Genomic DNA, 15,012 nt, shown 5'->3' with positions numbered 1-15,012 from the left:
TACCATGGCCAGATTTGGAGAAAATATTATTTTAAAAATAAATAAATAAACAGAAACAAAAAAGAAAAATTCAGATGACATCCCAATGAAAGAGTTTGGTACCATGCACATTCCAGTCTTCAAGCCCTTAGGTTCATCGCACAGATGGGCCAAAATCATCCTTCCCTGCAAAATTAAGCCTTCTTCAGTTAACATTGGAACATAGAATAGATTGCCCACACAAAAGCTAAGAAAAAAAGGTATTAATATGTTAACGCAATATCAAAAACCATATAAACGTGGATAGTTTCTCAAAAGTCTTACCACTAGAAACCCGAAAGCAAGTCCTGTTCCTATAATTACTAAACACGGGTGGTTGCCCATGATGTCAGATGGCGATAAATGATCCCTGCATAAAAGATCGCTCATGTGCTTATATGTACAAAGGCATAGAAGAAATGTTTCTCATAAACAAAACCGATGACCAAAAAGCCAAAAAAGCAATTGAACAACTTAAGTTATACCACAAGAGAACTGCTCCAACAAGGACGGTAAAGGGATAAAGCTGCGCAAGAAAAATGTGTCAACGAACGAACCAAAATTTGAAAAGGAAGGGAGAATCATCTATAAGGAAAATGGTATCACCATAGCCAAGGCACGTAACACGCTTCCATTTTTTGCCCTCACAAGTTTACAGACATTAGACACACTGCATTGAACCAACATACAATGTTAACATTTGAAGACACTTATTTGAGAATGCAACTATGTAGATTATACAATCAAGAAAATTTTGGACTTGAAGAAAACATACTTGCCAAAAACTGTTGGTCCAACACCAAAAACCATCAGCAACGTTAAAGCAGCTTTGTATGTTGGTATCCCTGAAATACAGTAAAAATCAAACTAATTATTAAGAAAGAACCTATTCAATAAAAATTCAAGATTCTACCATCTTTCAATAATCAACACTGCCCCAAATTTATCTGATGCAATCGTTCATAATCCTATACAATCTTGTGTAACCACCCATCCATGTAATCATCCTAATATTTGCAATGTAAAGTTCATGCCCAAGTGGGATTTTACCACCCAGAATTCAGTCCCATACAACATATCACCCTAAATCTAAATGTAATGTTTACAATATGATCAAAACTTGGCGTGAGTACCAAAATTATGACAAATAGCATCAGAAACAAGACACAGTGCAAACTTTTGTTCCAGGAAATATAATAAATATTACATGACAAGGACAATCTCACCCGAAACAACAGGCATCCAGCTTAAGAAAGGTACAGACTTCCCAAATTCATGAATCCACCACTCAGCACCTGAAGAATAATAATAATAGGTAATCACAAGACCACATCATAAATGTAACAAAACTGTGTTGGTGGTTGGTACAATAGAACAGAACCCAGAGAAGGGGCATACCCACAAGAGCAGTAAAGAAGTGACAGGTGTATATCAGCATGAGACCCTCCGTAGGACCATTTATAACTGGTAGTATAAGTGAATGGGTGAAATAGCTACATCAAAATTTAAAAGAAAATTAAAAAGTTTATATAATGTTATGGTCAATAAATAATAGATGTTCAATTCACACTGGCGTATGGAGTGCAAGTTTAGATACAGTTCCACCACCCAGAAATTTTAAATGGTTTGTGTGGGGTGGTGGCATAAGTATTGAAAATAAAAAATAAAATATATAGATAGCCCTCCCTATTAAATATAAAAAGGGATATAATCATTCCTTAAAAATAAGAGGTAGGGAATAATAATAATAATAATAATAATAATAATAATAATAAAGAATAATAACTTACTGCTCCCAAGTTGCACCATAAAACGGAACAGCAGATAAAAACCAGAACCAAAAAGCGTCTCTCCCACACATGGACGTGCTCCCAAAAGCAATTGATTCAAACTGAAATACAGTTCTCATAGATTTTCATATTTGTTCGTTCCATTTTAGAGGTTAGATATAACAGCCAAAGTGAAGAAACTTACAGTACAAGCAAGTGCATCACATCCTGCAGAAGAGTTTTAAATATTTTTGTTAGTGTTAAACAGGAGTTAATTAGAGAAATGCTAAAATGAACATGACACAAGTAAATTACCATGATCAAACAGCTCCCCCAGTGGACTGGAAGAACTTGTCCGTCTAGCTTGCTTCCCATCAACAGCATCAAATGTCTAGCATACACATCAATTTTAAAGAAATAAAGAAAGTTAATTACCTATAGGAAAAATAAGATTCTAAGTATCAAATAATATTAGTACATTGATCAGGAATTGCACGAATTTTGTAACCAAAAAAATTAAAAATACAAAAAAAGGGGAAAAAAGAGTACGATGCACGAAATGAGATCTACTCAACAAGCTAAATAAACAGGATTCAAAAAGCCAAAAGAAGGGAGCAATTTATGCTTGCAATGAAAGAACTTAACTAGACCTGGTATAGAAACAACAGTAGGCCATGGGCAAAATGAACCCATCTTGGTGGAGCTGTGTCCAATTGAGGTGAGTACATCTGAATAGAAAATATACAGAAGCGAAAATTGAATTAGAATATGTCCTAAGATTCGGCTAGGTAATGAACAATTAAACAAAAGAAGTAAACAGCAACATGTGAAGTTAATCAGAAGTCGTCAAAACACTTAAATACCAGGGCATTACTAATTAAAGTTTCATTGTGCCATCTAATCTAGTAAAATGAGAATCAAAATAAAGTGTTCGGAAATAAGATAAGCAGTACTGTAACTTCAGCATTAAGTACAATGTTTAATTAATTGCAGGTCCACTCACATAGCCGATGAATGCAGAGAGCATTAAGAACATAAATCCCATAAGAGTAATCTGCAACCAAACAATTCATGGAATATCAGTGTCAAGGATATTATCGCATGCGATAGCAACAGTAAAGTATACACGTCAATAAGAGAGGAAGCAAAGGTATACCATGTTTGGACTGCAAAAGATGAACGAATACCACAATGCCAAGTGAGGGGAGTAAACAGAAGAACAAGGTACAAGTTAGAAATAGAATAACTCAGAATTCAATAGTGAAAATATAGAAGAAAAAAATTATATTAAACAAATGTATAAATTAGGAGATGAAAGTATTTCACCTTCAAGAAAGAGTGGCAAAGTTATAGACAGAGCACATAACATGTATATCTACTTATAATCAACATAAGTGTGCTATTGTTTATTAACAAGCTACAGCACTATGGCATACCAAATTCAGATTACAGTTTAAAACTATTGATGATTCCGATCATGCAATTTTGGTCATGAATTGTCACAGAACAAATAAACTGTGAATATCTCATTTCAACTCTCAATATTTAACAGTTTAGCTTCTAAGAGAAAACAGGGAAAAGCAATGAAACCAAGCATTCATATTTACAACAAGAACCAATGAAAGAACCTTAGTTCAAAAACCGAAATTACTCACGGCATCCATAGAGGGAAAACTGTAACAAAGCGAGTCCAAAAAGGCTGCAATACATATTTGGCTACATAAGAATGGTCTACACCACTATATTTGTATCTATGCAGAGCTGCTACACCATGAGCACCAATATAACCCATTTTCTAGGATTAAACTCCAGAATTCGGCTTCGATTACCGGCTAAGCCTCAGCACAACCTGCTTTATTGGGAAGGAACAAAAGAAAAAGGAACAAACATGATCAAGTTAAATATAGTAATTTTTGCTGGATACTCAATTATCAAAATGACGAATAACATTGAATTTCACACTCAACAAAACCTACTTGATGTGTTTTCAGACAAAGCCAGAATGTTTTGTAATGAATTATACTGTTTAAAAGAGGAATCTTTTGTAATGGATCTAAAGTTAACCAAAAAAGGCAGACTTTTATTTACCAAAAATACACTGAAAAAGTGATAATGGAGGAACAAACAGATTAAAAGAACGAATAAAAAAAATTCATAAATTGAACATTCAAACACACAGTTACCAGAATTCACACATTCAAATTTTCGTAGTCATTGGAATGTTCAATGGAGAAATACCGAATCATCGGAAATGAGAAATTAGCGAAAAAGAAGAGGATCGAGGAATGGTGCTGAAAACTCACCCTACAAAAACAGGATTCGTTGATCCCAAAGAGCGAGAAAGAGAAAGTGAGACAGGAATGAGAGGAATAGCGGAAGATTTGAAAAGCGTGAATTCGCTGCTATGTTTGGTAGTTCTCTCTCTCTCTCTCATATGGAGAAAGATTTTTTATTTTTCTTTTAATTTTATTTATTTATTGAAGGTAGATTTTTTATTTTAAGACACATTTACTTGTTTGGTGTTTTTTTGGGTCAAAACTCAGGTGAAATAGGCTTCACGTGAACATGAAGTTGATATATCATAGTTGTTAGATGAAAATTTAGTCAAATCAATCAAATTATTTAACGACTCTCAAGTATTAACTTCATGTGAAGTCGAATGTAATCGAGTTTCTAATCCCTTTTTAATGTATTACAATTTGCTTTTCTTTTTCTTTAACTTCATGAAAAATGTTTTAAGAGTTTAATTATTATGTATTTTATATTGTCATTTAAGTTAGATGTTTATATTAGTTGTAAATAGTTAAATCAAATATTTTTGTTAATATAATAATATATGATTGGATGTTTGTATAAAATATTATATTACATTTGATCCATGTTATATAGTTATTCTAACTCAAAAAAAATATACATCAACATTGTTAAGAAAACTATATCAACATAGTTTCTTTTATCTACACTTAACAATACCAAAAGAAAATGTGGCTTTAAATATTTGTGTATTAATAGACACGTAAAAATTATTTATTTATTAAATATGTATCGTAATTAATAAATTTGTGATTAATTAAAATAATAAATATCTCACAATAATGAGATTTCAAGTTCAAAACTTCAAATTCTTCAAATTATAACAAATAATAAATATATAAAACAAAGAACATTTTATAAACAAGATAGTAGAAATAGTAGATAAATATATTAATATTAAATTAAGGCCTGCTACACATACAAGTTTTTTTGGCTTACAAGTCTTACAAATCCAATAAAACACACGCATTACACTTAATTAATGCATTACACACTTCCACATTCAAGAGTAAATAAAACACACGTTATTCAACAACTTTCTGTTTTCAAAGCGCGCTACTCACTATGCATTATGAACGACTCTTCTTCTTCCTCCTCCGTGAAAACAATTTTCTTGCCAAATTTAAAGATAATGGAACTTCAGAAATACACTCAAACAATTACAGAAATACACCCAAACGGTTACAGAAATTCACCCAAACGATTATAGAAATACACCCAAAGGATTACAGAAATACACCCAAAGGATTTAAGAAATACACCCAAAATTTGTTGAAGTACACCTTATGCATATTTCAGAACTCTTTTTCTTTCTCCTCCTCATCTTCTGCTGCTTCTTTTTCTTCAAAAACGATTTCAGAGCTTGATGTAAAAAAAATGAAAATCGAGAACAAAGAAGAAAGAAAACAGAGAGAAAAACACGTAAATGAAGAAGAATGTGCAGCAAGAAGAAGAAGAAGGAGAAAGAGAAGGCAAGAAACGAAAGAAAAGAAGAAGAAGAGGAAGAGGAAGAGGAAGAAGAACGTGCAAGAAGAAGAAGAACGAGAAAGATAAAGCAAGAAACGAAAAAAAAGAAGAAGAAAAAGAAGAAGAAGAAGAAGAGGAAGAAGAACGTGCAGCAAGAAGAAGAAGAAGAAGAAGAAGAAGAAAGAGAAGGCAAGAAACCAAAGAAAAGAAGAAGAAAAAGAGGAAGAGGAAGAAGAAGAACGTAGACCTTGCATCGCATTTTTAGAGTTTAAACGTTAATTAACTTGTAAAGCATACAAGCCCTGATGAATTGTATGCAGGGCTTTTCTCTATTAAAAAAATACAACCTAACTTGCTCGAGTTTTGGAGAGTAATTTTTGTTTCAAGATAAAATAAATATAAAAGTTTTTTTTGGAAGAAGCAACTCAATATAGCGAACAAAACCTTTTTTATGACATTTTTCAAGCCAATAAATTGTTACATACACGAAGCGGAATTCAAACTCCACATTTGTTTAAACGGACTAGTGAGTTGACCACTAAACCAACCCAAGTTGATTACCGAACAAAACTTTTAGTTAAACATTTACAACCCAACTTGAAAATAAAATAATATGCAATCATTTTTTCCACTCTTAACTTGTCAACAATGTACAAATTTCAATTTCTAAGTAGATGTCGTTGTGTGACTTCGATTGTTTAAAATTCAACCAAATAAGTCGTTTCCAAACGTATTAGTCCGCCTTAACCTTAATGGCGTCTTTACATGTATTTATTTTATTTCTTCAAATAGAAAAATGAAACTTAATGGACAAAATTTAAAAAAAAAAAGTATAGGTAGACAATTAAAAATATTAAACAATGTGAACAATATTTTGATTTGATTGGTGATTGTTCATGTTGTTCAAAAAAATTATTGATTAGCATTACCCAATTTAAAAAGTCACTAATACCTCAAAAGTTAATTTGTTGGATAATTGTAGATATTAGCTAAAAAGCCAAAAACCTGTTACATTTCGTTCATGCTTCTCAACAATGATTTATGCTCCAATTTTCTTGCATCAAAGTTTGAAATTTAACATGCACCAGGGCCTATTACTATTTTTCTTTCATATTCCCTTTACTATCTCTAAGGTTTTGTAAACCAGTGCATTACATGCCACAAATGATTTCAATCCTCCCAAACATGGCCTTAGTTCACACCTTCAATGTAGCTAAGCACAATGGCCTTTTCAGCCTCAATGCCATGAGCTGAATGATGATAATGGCAAAATATCATTGTTTTCAGAGAAATTTCGCAACTCGAAATTGGGTAATGTCGGATGAGTTTGCGACTAAGCCGGCGCAAAACACAATCGGGGGGTCATTTGCCATAAAAGCATGAAACTGAATAAAGATATTATTACAAGATTCCAGGAGAATCTAACAATACACAGGTCAGACATGGGAAATATGTAAAGTACCGAATCTCCTATATGGAACAGCTTTATTTCCATCTCAAACCAAAAATTGAACACGTTTCCAGTTAGCTCCATTAACGAATTTGACAAAGATATAAGACAACTAATCATTCGACAAAATTACTGCCAATGATAATATTGTTTCCTTATAACTGAAAAAAGAAACCTGAAGGTGGTTTAATTGACGACATCAAGAACCAGCTTGCGAGACTTTAGAACAGACCACCTAAGGCGACGGTAGTAGCCAGCTTGAAGCAATGCCAATGTTAGAACAAATATCCACTTAAATCCCATCTGCACATAGTAGCAGTCTTGTTAGAAATTAAGATCTTTTCTGCTTTGATTTTGGTAACAGCAAAATATTATAAGAAACATACCAGTTTTCTCTCTTCCATCTCCGGTTCGGCAGCCCAAGATAAGAATGACACAACATCTTTCCCCATCTGCAGCAAAACACAACACCAGCAAGAAAATTACCTCCATTCTCCCGTAGTTCATATGTAATACACATTCCGTGATGAGATTGACTGAAAGGAATACTAAACAAACAGAATACCTGAGATTCAGTGGCGGGAGTACCATCCTCATATTCAACAGCACCATCGTTAAGCATTTTAGGCATGGCAATGGCACCACCAGGGAAATAAGGGTTATAGTGCAGACCCTCTCTAATCTATAACGTTATTCAAGAAAATAATAGTAAATGAGTTTACCTATGGTTAAATACATTTTACACTTCATAACTGACAACAACTTGAGTTGCAAAGTAAAAGAAACATTTCATTGTAAAAATGGCAAACATCAAGCTTAGTTGTAAATTGATACGCAAAGAAAATCATGGAAAATGCCAAAGAACCTACAACAAACCCCAGTCTATCCTGCACAGACACTATAGTCATTCGTGCACAAAAAAGGGACACGAAAATTGTTGCGCTGTTATTGCCTTTCCTTGCACAGATTCCAAGCCACAACAGATTTTATAAAAGTTTGTTTTAGCCCTAAACTACGCAATAGATAGTTGGCAAATCTATATAACTTCTTCATGATGCACAAGTTAAAGTGTATTAACTCTCAACAAGTCTTTAGAGAGAACTTTACCGAAACACCAGCAGGGGGATCACGATAACCAGTTAGAAGGGCAAACACATAATTCTGACCATTGTGACGGGCCTGTAAATACAACGTGCAAGAATAATTAAAGATCACATGACAATAGAAAATCTCTTCATTCCTAGCAGATAATAATAGACATTACCTTGGTAATAAGACTTAGATCTGGAGGATAGGCTCCTCCATTAGCAAACCTAGCAGCTGCTTCATTTGCATATGGCTGAGGAAAGCGATCACTGAGTTTACCGGGGCGAGTGAACATTTCACCCTCATCATTAGGACCGTCAACCACCTCAATCTCAGCTGCCATGGCCTTTACTTCATCTTCTGTATAAGCAACACCAACCAAATCACGGTATGATATCAAAGACATAGAATGGCAGGAAGCACAAACTTGTGTATAGACTTGATGACCACGACGAATCCTGTTCAACAAATTAGTTGAATGCAGTAAAGCCAGAGTTAGATTCATAGTTATATAGCATTCAGGTGAAATTTGACACAAATACATAATAGTGGCATAGAGAATTATCAAGATCCACATATACGGAAAGAATGGGCAAAACTCACGATGCATGATCATATGAACTGAGAATGCCAGCATGAGGCCATGGATAGTTTGGGCATGCAAGGCCATGCTCAGCTTCATCAGCTGATGCTGTTGTTGCAAAACCCAAAAACCCAGTGACACTAGCTCCAATCAACGCAAGAGCTCTAAATGAGCTGCTGCCAGTAGAGCCAGCATAATCTTTCTTTGTCATAATGGAAGACATAAGAGAACCATTCTGCAATAAGTATCAAGTAGCTATCAGCAAAAGATACAATCAGCTTATTCCATAGTAGTCAAATTTTCATAGAATCATAAAGAAAATATCGTGTGCAAGAGCACATACTAGTCTGCAAAAACAGCTTAACTCATGTCAAACACCCACCGAAAACTTAAAATGGAAAATAGCTTTCATATGTACTCAAACTTGTAAAAATTACAAATAATGAATCATACTATGAAATTGACATGAGAAGTGAGATTCTAAAGTGTTATAGAAATTGTAATGCTGTTCCAGAGTAATGGGTTAATGTCCAAACTAGTCTGCAATTTGCAATATGACACAACTGAGGCAGTTAATGCGACTTAGAAGTTGCAGCTACATCAAGTGATGCAGATGGAGATTTAAACATTTTGATACAGAAAGCTTAAGACATGAAGACAATAAAAAATTAACTAGAGAAATTATGTCATTTTAGGTCAAGTCACTTGATTGGATGGTAAGCAAGAACAACCACCACGATCAAAGGTTGATTCACTGGATGTGGTCAGCTATGTAAATCAAAAGATGTCATAGTGTGTTACTGTAGCCATAGCTCCTCCTCACACACAATAGACCACCTAGACAAGATTCTACTATATTCTTTACCGTAGCCATAGCTGCTCCTATAACTTCCTCTCTAGTGTACTTATTTCTGACTCTATCTTGTCTGGTTTACCCATACATCCAAAGCAACATTCACTTACTATCCTTGTTTCCTTCTTGTCTTTTCATCTCTCAACACTCAATCCTATATAACATCACATGTCCTATGAACTATAGTTGTGTGATACTTTTCTATCACAAATAACAATCAAAGCACTTCTCCATTTTACCCACCCAGCTTGTGATAAGATGTAAAAAAAGAAAACAAAAATATTTCCACTGAACTTCATTGAAGAAATCCCCATGATGAGGTGCCATGAGAAGTTTCATGTGTATATAGGTAGTATATAAACAGCAGTAGAACACATATTCAAACTGAAGGAATGTGTATGATGAAGCAAGACATGCACAAATTCTGTGTGTAAAAGGCTCAAGAGCAAGTTCCTTGCAAAGGGGGAAGTCCAAACCTATGAGAAGTAAATTATAAACTACAATTGTAGGCATAAGCTTTCGAATCCAAGAGCTTCAATTTATTAGATTAATGATATGGTATTGGTTTCTATTCAACATTATTTTCACATTAACTTAACAGTACTAGAATTAATAAGTTTGATGAGCTCAACAAAATTATTGCACAAATGAGAAATTTGTAATAAGTGATGTTATATGACTTCAAAAGAAAACATTGCTAAAAGGGGAAATCTAAGTAAAGATAAGCTCTAAACCCCCTCATCTCCACCAAAAAAAGGGGCGAAGAAAAGAAGAAGCAGCTATATTCCATTCCCCTATTAACAAAAAGAAGTTAATTTTTCCATCTTCTCAGCCTTCAACTTTTATTTGAAGCAACGACTAGAAAAGTAAATAGTAGAATAAAACTTTCAAGAGCAAGGAGAATGCTTACAGGAGAATGAGATTGGAGTTTCCTTCTCAATAACTGCTGAATTACACCTCCAGCCATCTCAGTTCACACTGAAAATCATTCATAAAAACTTTTAAGATACTACATCCAAACAAGTACGGGTGATAAAGTTCTATAAAATGAGCATTAGGAAAAGTCATAAAGGCAGCATCACTAGATATGCAACAATGTAATTAAGAACCATGACATTTAACCTCTAATATGAAAACATCACAAGAAACTAAGCAGAACATATAGTGTGGATTGTGGTGAGATGATTATAGCAAAGAATCACTTTAAACATTAAATAGGTATCTAATCACTGCTGTTTTGCAATTAGCATTCAAATCACATTGAGATAGCCATTAGGGCCTCTATTGATTTTTGGGAAGTATATAAATTCCATCAAATTTTTTTGTTTTTTTTTTTTTTTTTCTTAAAAAAAAATATCAAACCCTTCTCTTCCGGTTTAAAGGGAGGAATGGAGGATTACCAAATTCAAAACACTAACTTCCCAAATTTCCTCTTTCCAACTAACTTGAGAAGAGAACACATGGAATGATTATATAACATATGAATTTAATTCATTCATGTGTATAAAATGATGCAATTTCAGTCTACTACTACTACTACCACAGATACTTAAAAATTAAGGGCAAAGTGTGGCATTGCATAATCACAACAATGCAGCAGCCTTAGACAAAACAACAGCATATTGCAAATAAATAAAATTGCACGGGGATTTCAATGGGAACAGATACAATAATCTCCTAATAACAAACATAACATGTAAAGAACGAAGCTTTATTATACACCAAAATGGTAAAAAACAATATAAATAAAAAATGAACATGTTTCAATGGTTCTAGATGCAAATAGATAAATACATAAATAAATACAGAGAGCGTAAAATTGAGGAAACACAGAATTCAAAAGTGAGTCAGAGATCCGAGTCACAGTGATAGCTGAACATAGCTCACGGAAAAAAAAAAGATACAGAGAGAGAGGAACGAAAATAGAAACTCACGAAGTGAAACTCGATTGGGAACTGAGGATATTCTATAGATCCAACGAAGAAGAAGAAGAAGAATAAGAAAAATCTAAGGTACTAATGGCAGAGACGAGAGACGGAGACGAGAGAAGAGATTTGGGACACGAACGCTTCTATTGTGGCAGCCACGAGTGCTGCTAGCTCTGGGCTTTGGGCTTTTGGGCTTTGATTTTACGGGCTTTTGGGAGAGATCGATAATGGCGCAAATATGAAATTAGGGTTAGAGAATTGGGCCTACAGGGAAGACCCCATTCCTAATTGAGTAATGGGCCAAAAGCCCATATTATTTTTTGGTGACACAAGTGAACAAACAAAAAGAAATCTTTGCAACCCAAGACCAAAGACAAATATTGATAATCAATTTAAGTTAGTGCTAACTCGTGTGGGGAATTTAAATCTCGTTTTGTGTACATAGTAATTTATTATAACAAATTAGTCTTTGATATGTTGTTTAAGGTAGATAGATGTCTTAGTTCCTCAAATTCAATTTATCGCAATAATAATAAAAAATATCTTTGATAAAATTTTGTGAAGGAATCTGTCAAAGTTAAATTAATTATATTTGTAATAACAAAATTAAGGTTTCTTTTTTGTCCTTATATTTTTGTAAAATTTTTAATTAGATTTTTATTTTTTTCTTTTAATTGAGTCTTTGTACCAATTTATTTTTTCAATTATAAAATGTGTAAAATCAGTCTTTTAAAATTTTTTAACTGGACATTAATTTCGAAATTTTTTAATTTTTACATTATATATGTGTTTGAAGTTTAAAAATCTAATAGTTGATTTTTTAGGAATAATTCTTTGTATAAAATATAAAATTTTATTCACGTCCACTAAAGTGGATATTTGATATTCTTGTATTAAGAAAATAGAAGTTAAAATACAAAATTATTAGTATATCCTTTAATTATTTTGTTTCTTGTCAAAGAGATCCTCGTTTTACTAATACGGAGTCTATTTTAAAAAATTAAAAAATTATTTAAAAAATTATGTATAATAAATTTGTTTACTAATATAATAATTTGATTTGATATACATATAAATCTCACAAATTTTACGTTTTTTTATTTTTACTTCATATTTTACATGGTTCATGTTCATACCCTACCCCAATGATAAGGTCCAAGACCCAACAAAAGGCTCAATCCATCACCCTACACCGACCTTCAATCTACGAAGTCGGTGCTTACCACGACTTGTTCTAAAGAAGTCGGGAGCGAGGGATTAGCTAGCAGATAAACCCTCACTCAAGAGGATAACTGCCCCTAAAATCTCTCTAACCACTTCCAGGAGCAATATCTCAACTTCCCTAAGATAAAGGGACGGTTATTCCCCTTAAAAGGTGAAACTACTCCAACGGTGGTTATGGGTTCACCACTATAAATACACTGACATCCCTCAGGTATCTCTAAGCCCAATACTCTCTAGACCTGCTTACACCCTTGCTGACTTAGGCATCGGAGTGTCTTTGCAGGTACCACCCCCCATTCTATCACATACACAACTCGGAGGCGGCTCCCAGACGTAAACCAAGTCGGAGACCGCCTTCCTCTAGCACTTGGGCCTCACAAACAAGCCCAACCACCGTCCGGTTCTAGGTAAGCCCCGGAACATTGGCGCCGTTGCCGGGGACTTGAGAGATCAACCAGTAATGGCGGATAATTCACCAGAAGATGGACATACATCGTCTGATTCCGAGCAAAAAAAATCCAGATACCGGAAACAATGACGCAGACATGACCCTTCATCAAGGAACCAACGACCAGCATAAAGAAGGCACCTTTGGGCTCAAAAATCCAAAGGCAAATTCCTCGGAAGGACGAGAGTCCGGAAAGGAAGGGCCACCCCATGCAACCGAGCTAATGGGGCTGGTCCACGACCACCAAGGTCGTTTGGAGCAACTAGAACAGGAACTAGAACGACAACGAGAGGCAGAGCGAAACCTCAGGGAGGAAATAGAACGACGAAAAGAGTTGAAAGAAAAATTCACAAAGCTTGAATCCCCCCTTAAAGCCCGAGACTCCTGCGACAACCGAGAAGAGTCGCCCTTGGAAGGAGAGGACCCGTTCAGCGAGGACATAATGAGGGCGAAGGTTCCAAGAAACTTCAAAAGCCCTGAGATGAACCTCTATGACGGAACCACAGACCCAAAGCATCATTTAAGCAACTTCAAAAGTCGGATGTATCTGGCTGATGCTTCTGATGCAAGACGTTGCAAGGCTTTTCCGACCACCCTGTCAAAAGCGGCGATAAAGTGGTTCGATAGCCTCCCTCCAAGGTCAGTTACCAGCTTTGAGGACCTCTCAAAAAAATTCCTGATGTGATTTTCCATCCAGAAGGATAAAGTAAAACACGCACCGAGCCTCTTGGGAGTTAAACAAGAGGTCGGGGAACCTCTGCGTGATTACATGGAAAGGTTCAACAAAGCGTGTTTGGAAATTCAAGATCTGCCCACAGAGGTAGTTATCATGGGATTAGTAAATAGACTAAGGGAAGGACCCTTCTCACAGTCCATATCAAAAAGGCACCCGACCTCTTTGAGTGATGTACAGGAGAGAGCGGAAAAGTACATCAATATGGAGAAAAATGTCAGACTGAGAGAGTCGAGTTGGCGATCTGGGCACCCTCCCTCGATAAAAGAAAAGGAGAGGGAACCCAAGAAGAAAGAAGACCTCGGTCTCGACAGACCCAGGAAATATTACTCTTATACTCCTCTAAAGGTTTCTATAGTGGACGTATGCAGAGAAATTTGCAATACTGAAAGGCTGCCGCCTCCTAGGCCCATTAAAAATAAAAAAGGGGGGAGTCGCAGCGAGTACTGTGAGTACCATAAAATATATGGTCACTCAACAAACGACTGTTACGACCTCAAAAATGTAATAGAAAAGCTGACCAGAGAGGGCCGACTTGATAGATATCTCATGGAAAGGTCGGACAATCATGGGAAGAAAAAGCCAGATGACGCAGATAGAAGAGACCCACCACCGCAAACTCCGGAGAGACATATACATATGATCTCAAGTGGATTCGCGGGAGGGGGACTCACCAAGTCCTCTCGCAAGAGACACCTCAAGCGATTCCACCAGGTCGGGAACGAATCGCCCGACCTTTCTACCATCTCATTCACAAAGGAGGATGGGCAAGGAGTAATCCCTGAACACGACGATCCAGTGGTGATAACCATGATCCTGGCCAATGCCCATCTCCACAGAACTCTAGTAGATCAAGGAAGCTCGGCGAACATCCTTTTCAAACCCACGTTTGACAAGCTAGGGTTGGACGAGAGAGAGCTAAGAGCCTACCCCGACACCTTATACGGGCTAGGCGACACGCCAATAAAGCCACTGGAATTCTTACCCATTCATACTACCTTTGGAAAGGGGAAAAATCCAAAACTCTGAGTATAGACTTCATAGTCATTGACGTAGGGTCAGCATATAATGCCCTAATTGGAAGAGCTACCCTAAATCGACTCGGAGCGGTGGTATCCACCCCCATCTCTGCATGAAATT

At 35.5% G+C, this 15,012-nt stretch overlaps 3 protein-coding genes across 3 annotated transcripts in view; 1 reads left to right on the top strand and 2 right to left on the bottom strand.

Moving 5' to 3' along the window:
- LOC107477038 (choline/ethanolaminephosphotransferase 1) overlaps positions 1-4,232 on the bottom strand; it is a 6,143-nt gene extending 1,911 nt beyond the window's left edge. Inside the window, exons 1-15 of the mRNA XM_016097007.3 lie at positions 4,091-4,232; positions 3,443-3,636; positions 2,944-2,953; positions 2,791-2,841; positions 2,438-2,515; positions 2,103-2,178; positions 1,993-2,015; positions 1,809-1,909; positions 1,417-1,511; positions 1,245-1,313; positions 794-863; positions 625-688; positions 504-544; positions 304-388; positions 103-165 (exon numbers count right to left, since the gene is read on the bottom strand). Coding sequence (XP_015952493.1) covers positions 103-165; positions 304-388; positions 504-544; positions 625-688; positions 794-863; positions 1,245-1,313; positions 1,417-1,511; positions 1,809-1,909; positions 1,993-2,015; positions 2,103-2,178; positions 2,438-2,515; positions 2,791-2,841; positions 2,944-2,953; positions 3,443-3,579 — 963 coding nt within the window. The 5' untranslated portion in view covers positions 3,580-3,636; positions 4,091-4,232. The remainder of the gene's footprint in view (positions 1-102; positions 166-303; positions 389-503; positions 545-624; positions 689-793; positions 864-1,244; positions 1,314-1,416; positions 1,512-1,808; positions 1,910-1,992; positions 2,016-2,102; positions 2,179-2,437; positions 2,516-2,790; positions 2,842-2,943; positions 2,954-3,442; positions 3,637-4,090) is intronic.
- A 2,700-nt stretch (positions 4,233-6,932) lies between these two features.
- Positions 6,933-11,632, bottom strand: LOC107477054 (cytochrome c1-2, heme protein, mitochondrial). Its single transcript, XM_016097021.3, has 8 exons — positions 11,474-11,632; positions 10,450-10,517; positions 8,707-8,921; positions 8,282-8,561; positions 8,125-8,196; positions 7,583-7,699; positions 7,404-7,469; positions 6,933-7,320 (listed from the first exon to the last, which is right to left on the bottom strand). Exons 2-8 carry the CDS (start codon positions 10,504-10,506, stop codon positions 7,204-7,206), a joined length of 924 nt encoding a protein of 307 aa, XP_015952507.1. The 5' UTR covers positions 10,507-10,517; positions 11,474-11,632; the 3' UTR covers positions 6,933-7,203.
- Positions 11,633-13,908: 2,276 nt separating this feature from the next.
- On the top strand, positions 13,909-14,901 carry LOC127747517 (uncharacterized). The gene has a single exon (XM_052261506.1). It carries the CDS (start codon positions 13,909-13,911, stop codon positions 14,899-14,901), a length of 993 nt encoding a protein of 330 aa, XP_052117466.1.
- Positions 14,902-15,012: the final 111 nt, after the last annotated feature.

The sequence above is a fragment of the Arachis duranensis genome, chromosome 1, assembly GCF_000817695.3.
Source record: "Arachis duranensis cultivar V14167 chromosome 1, aradu.V14167.gnm2.J7QH, whole genome shotgun sequence".
Classification (NCBI taxonomy): domain Eukaryota; kingdom Viridiplantae; phylum Streptophyta; class Magnoliopsida; order Fabales; family Fabaceae; genus Arachis; species Arachis duranensis.
The sequence above is the reverse complement of the archived record's forward strand: the minus strand, read 5'-3'. Positions and strand labels throughout refer to the sequence as shown.

Bases quoted from the DNA above. Each gene is read 5' to 3' on its own strand.
- LOC107477054 (XM_016097021.3), bottom strand. From the start codon at position 10,506: ATGGCTGGAGGTGTAATTCAGCAGTTATTGAGAAGGAAACTCCAATCT. The intron at 8,922-10,449 runs GTAAGCATTCTC...TACTTATTGCAG, and splicing joins AACTCCAATCTCATTCTCCT to AATGGTTCTCTTATGTCTTC. The intron at 8,562-8,706 runs GTGAGTTTTGCC...TTTGTTGAACAG, and splicing joins AGTTCATATGATCATGCATC to GATTCGTCGTGGTCATCAAG.
- LOC127747517 (XM_052261506.1), top strand. From the start codon at position 13,909: ATGGAAAGGTTCAACAAAGCGTGTTTGGAAATTCAAGATCTGCCCACA.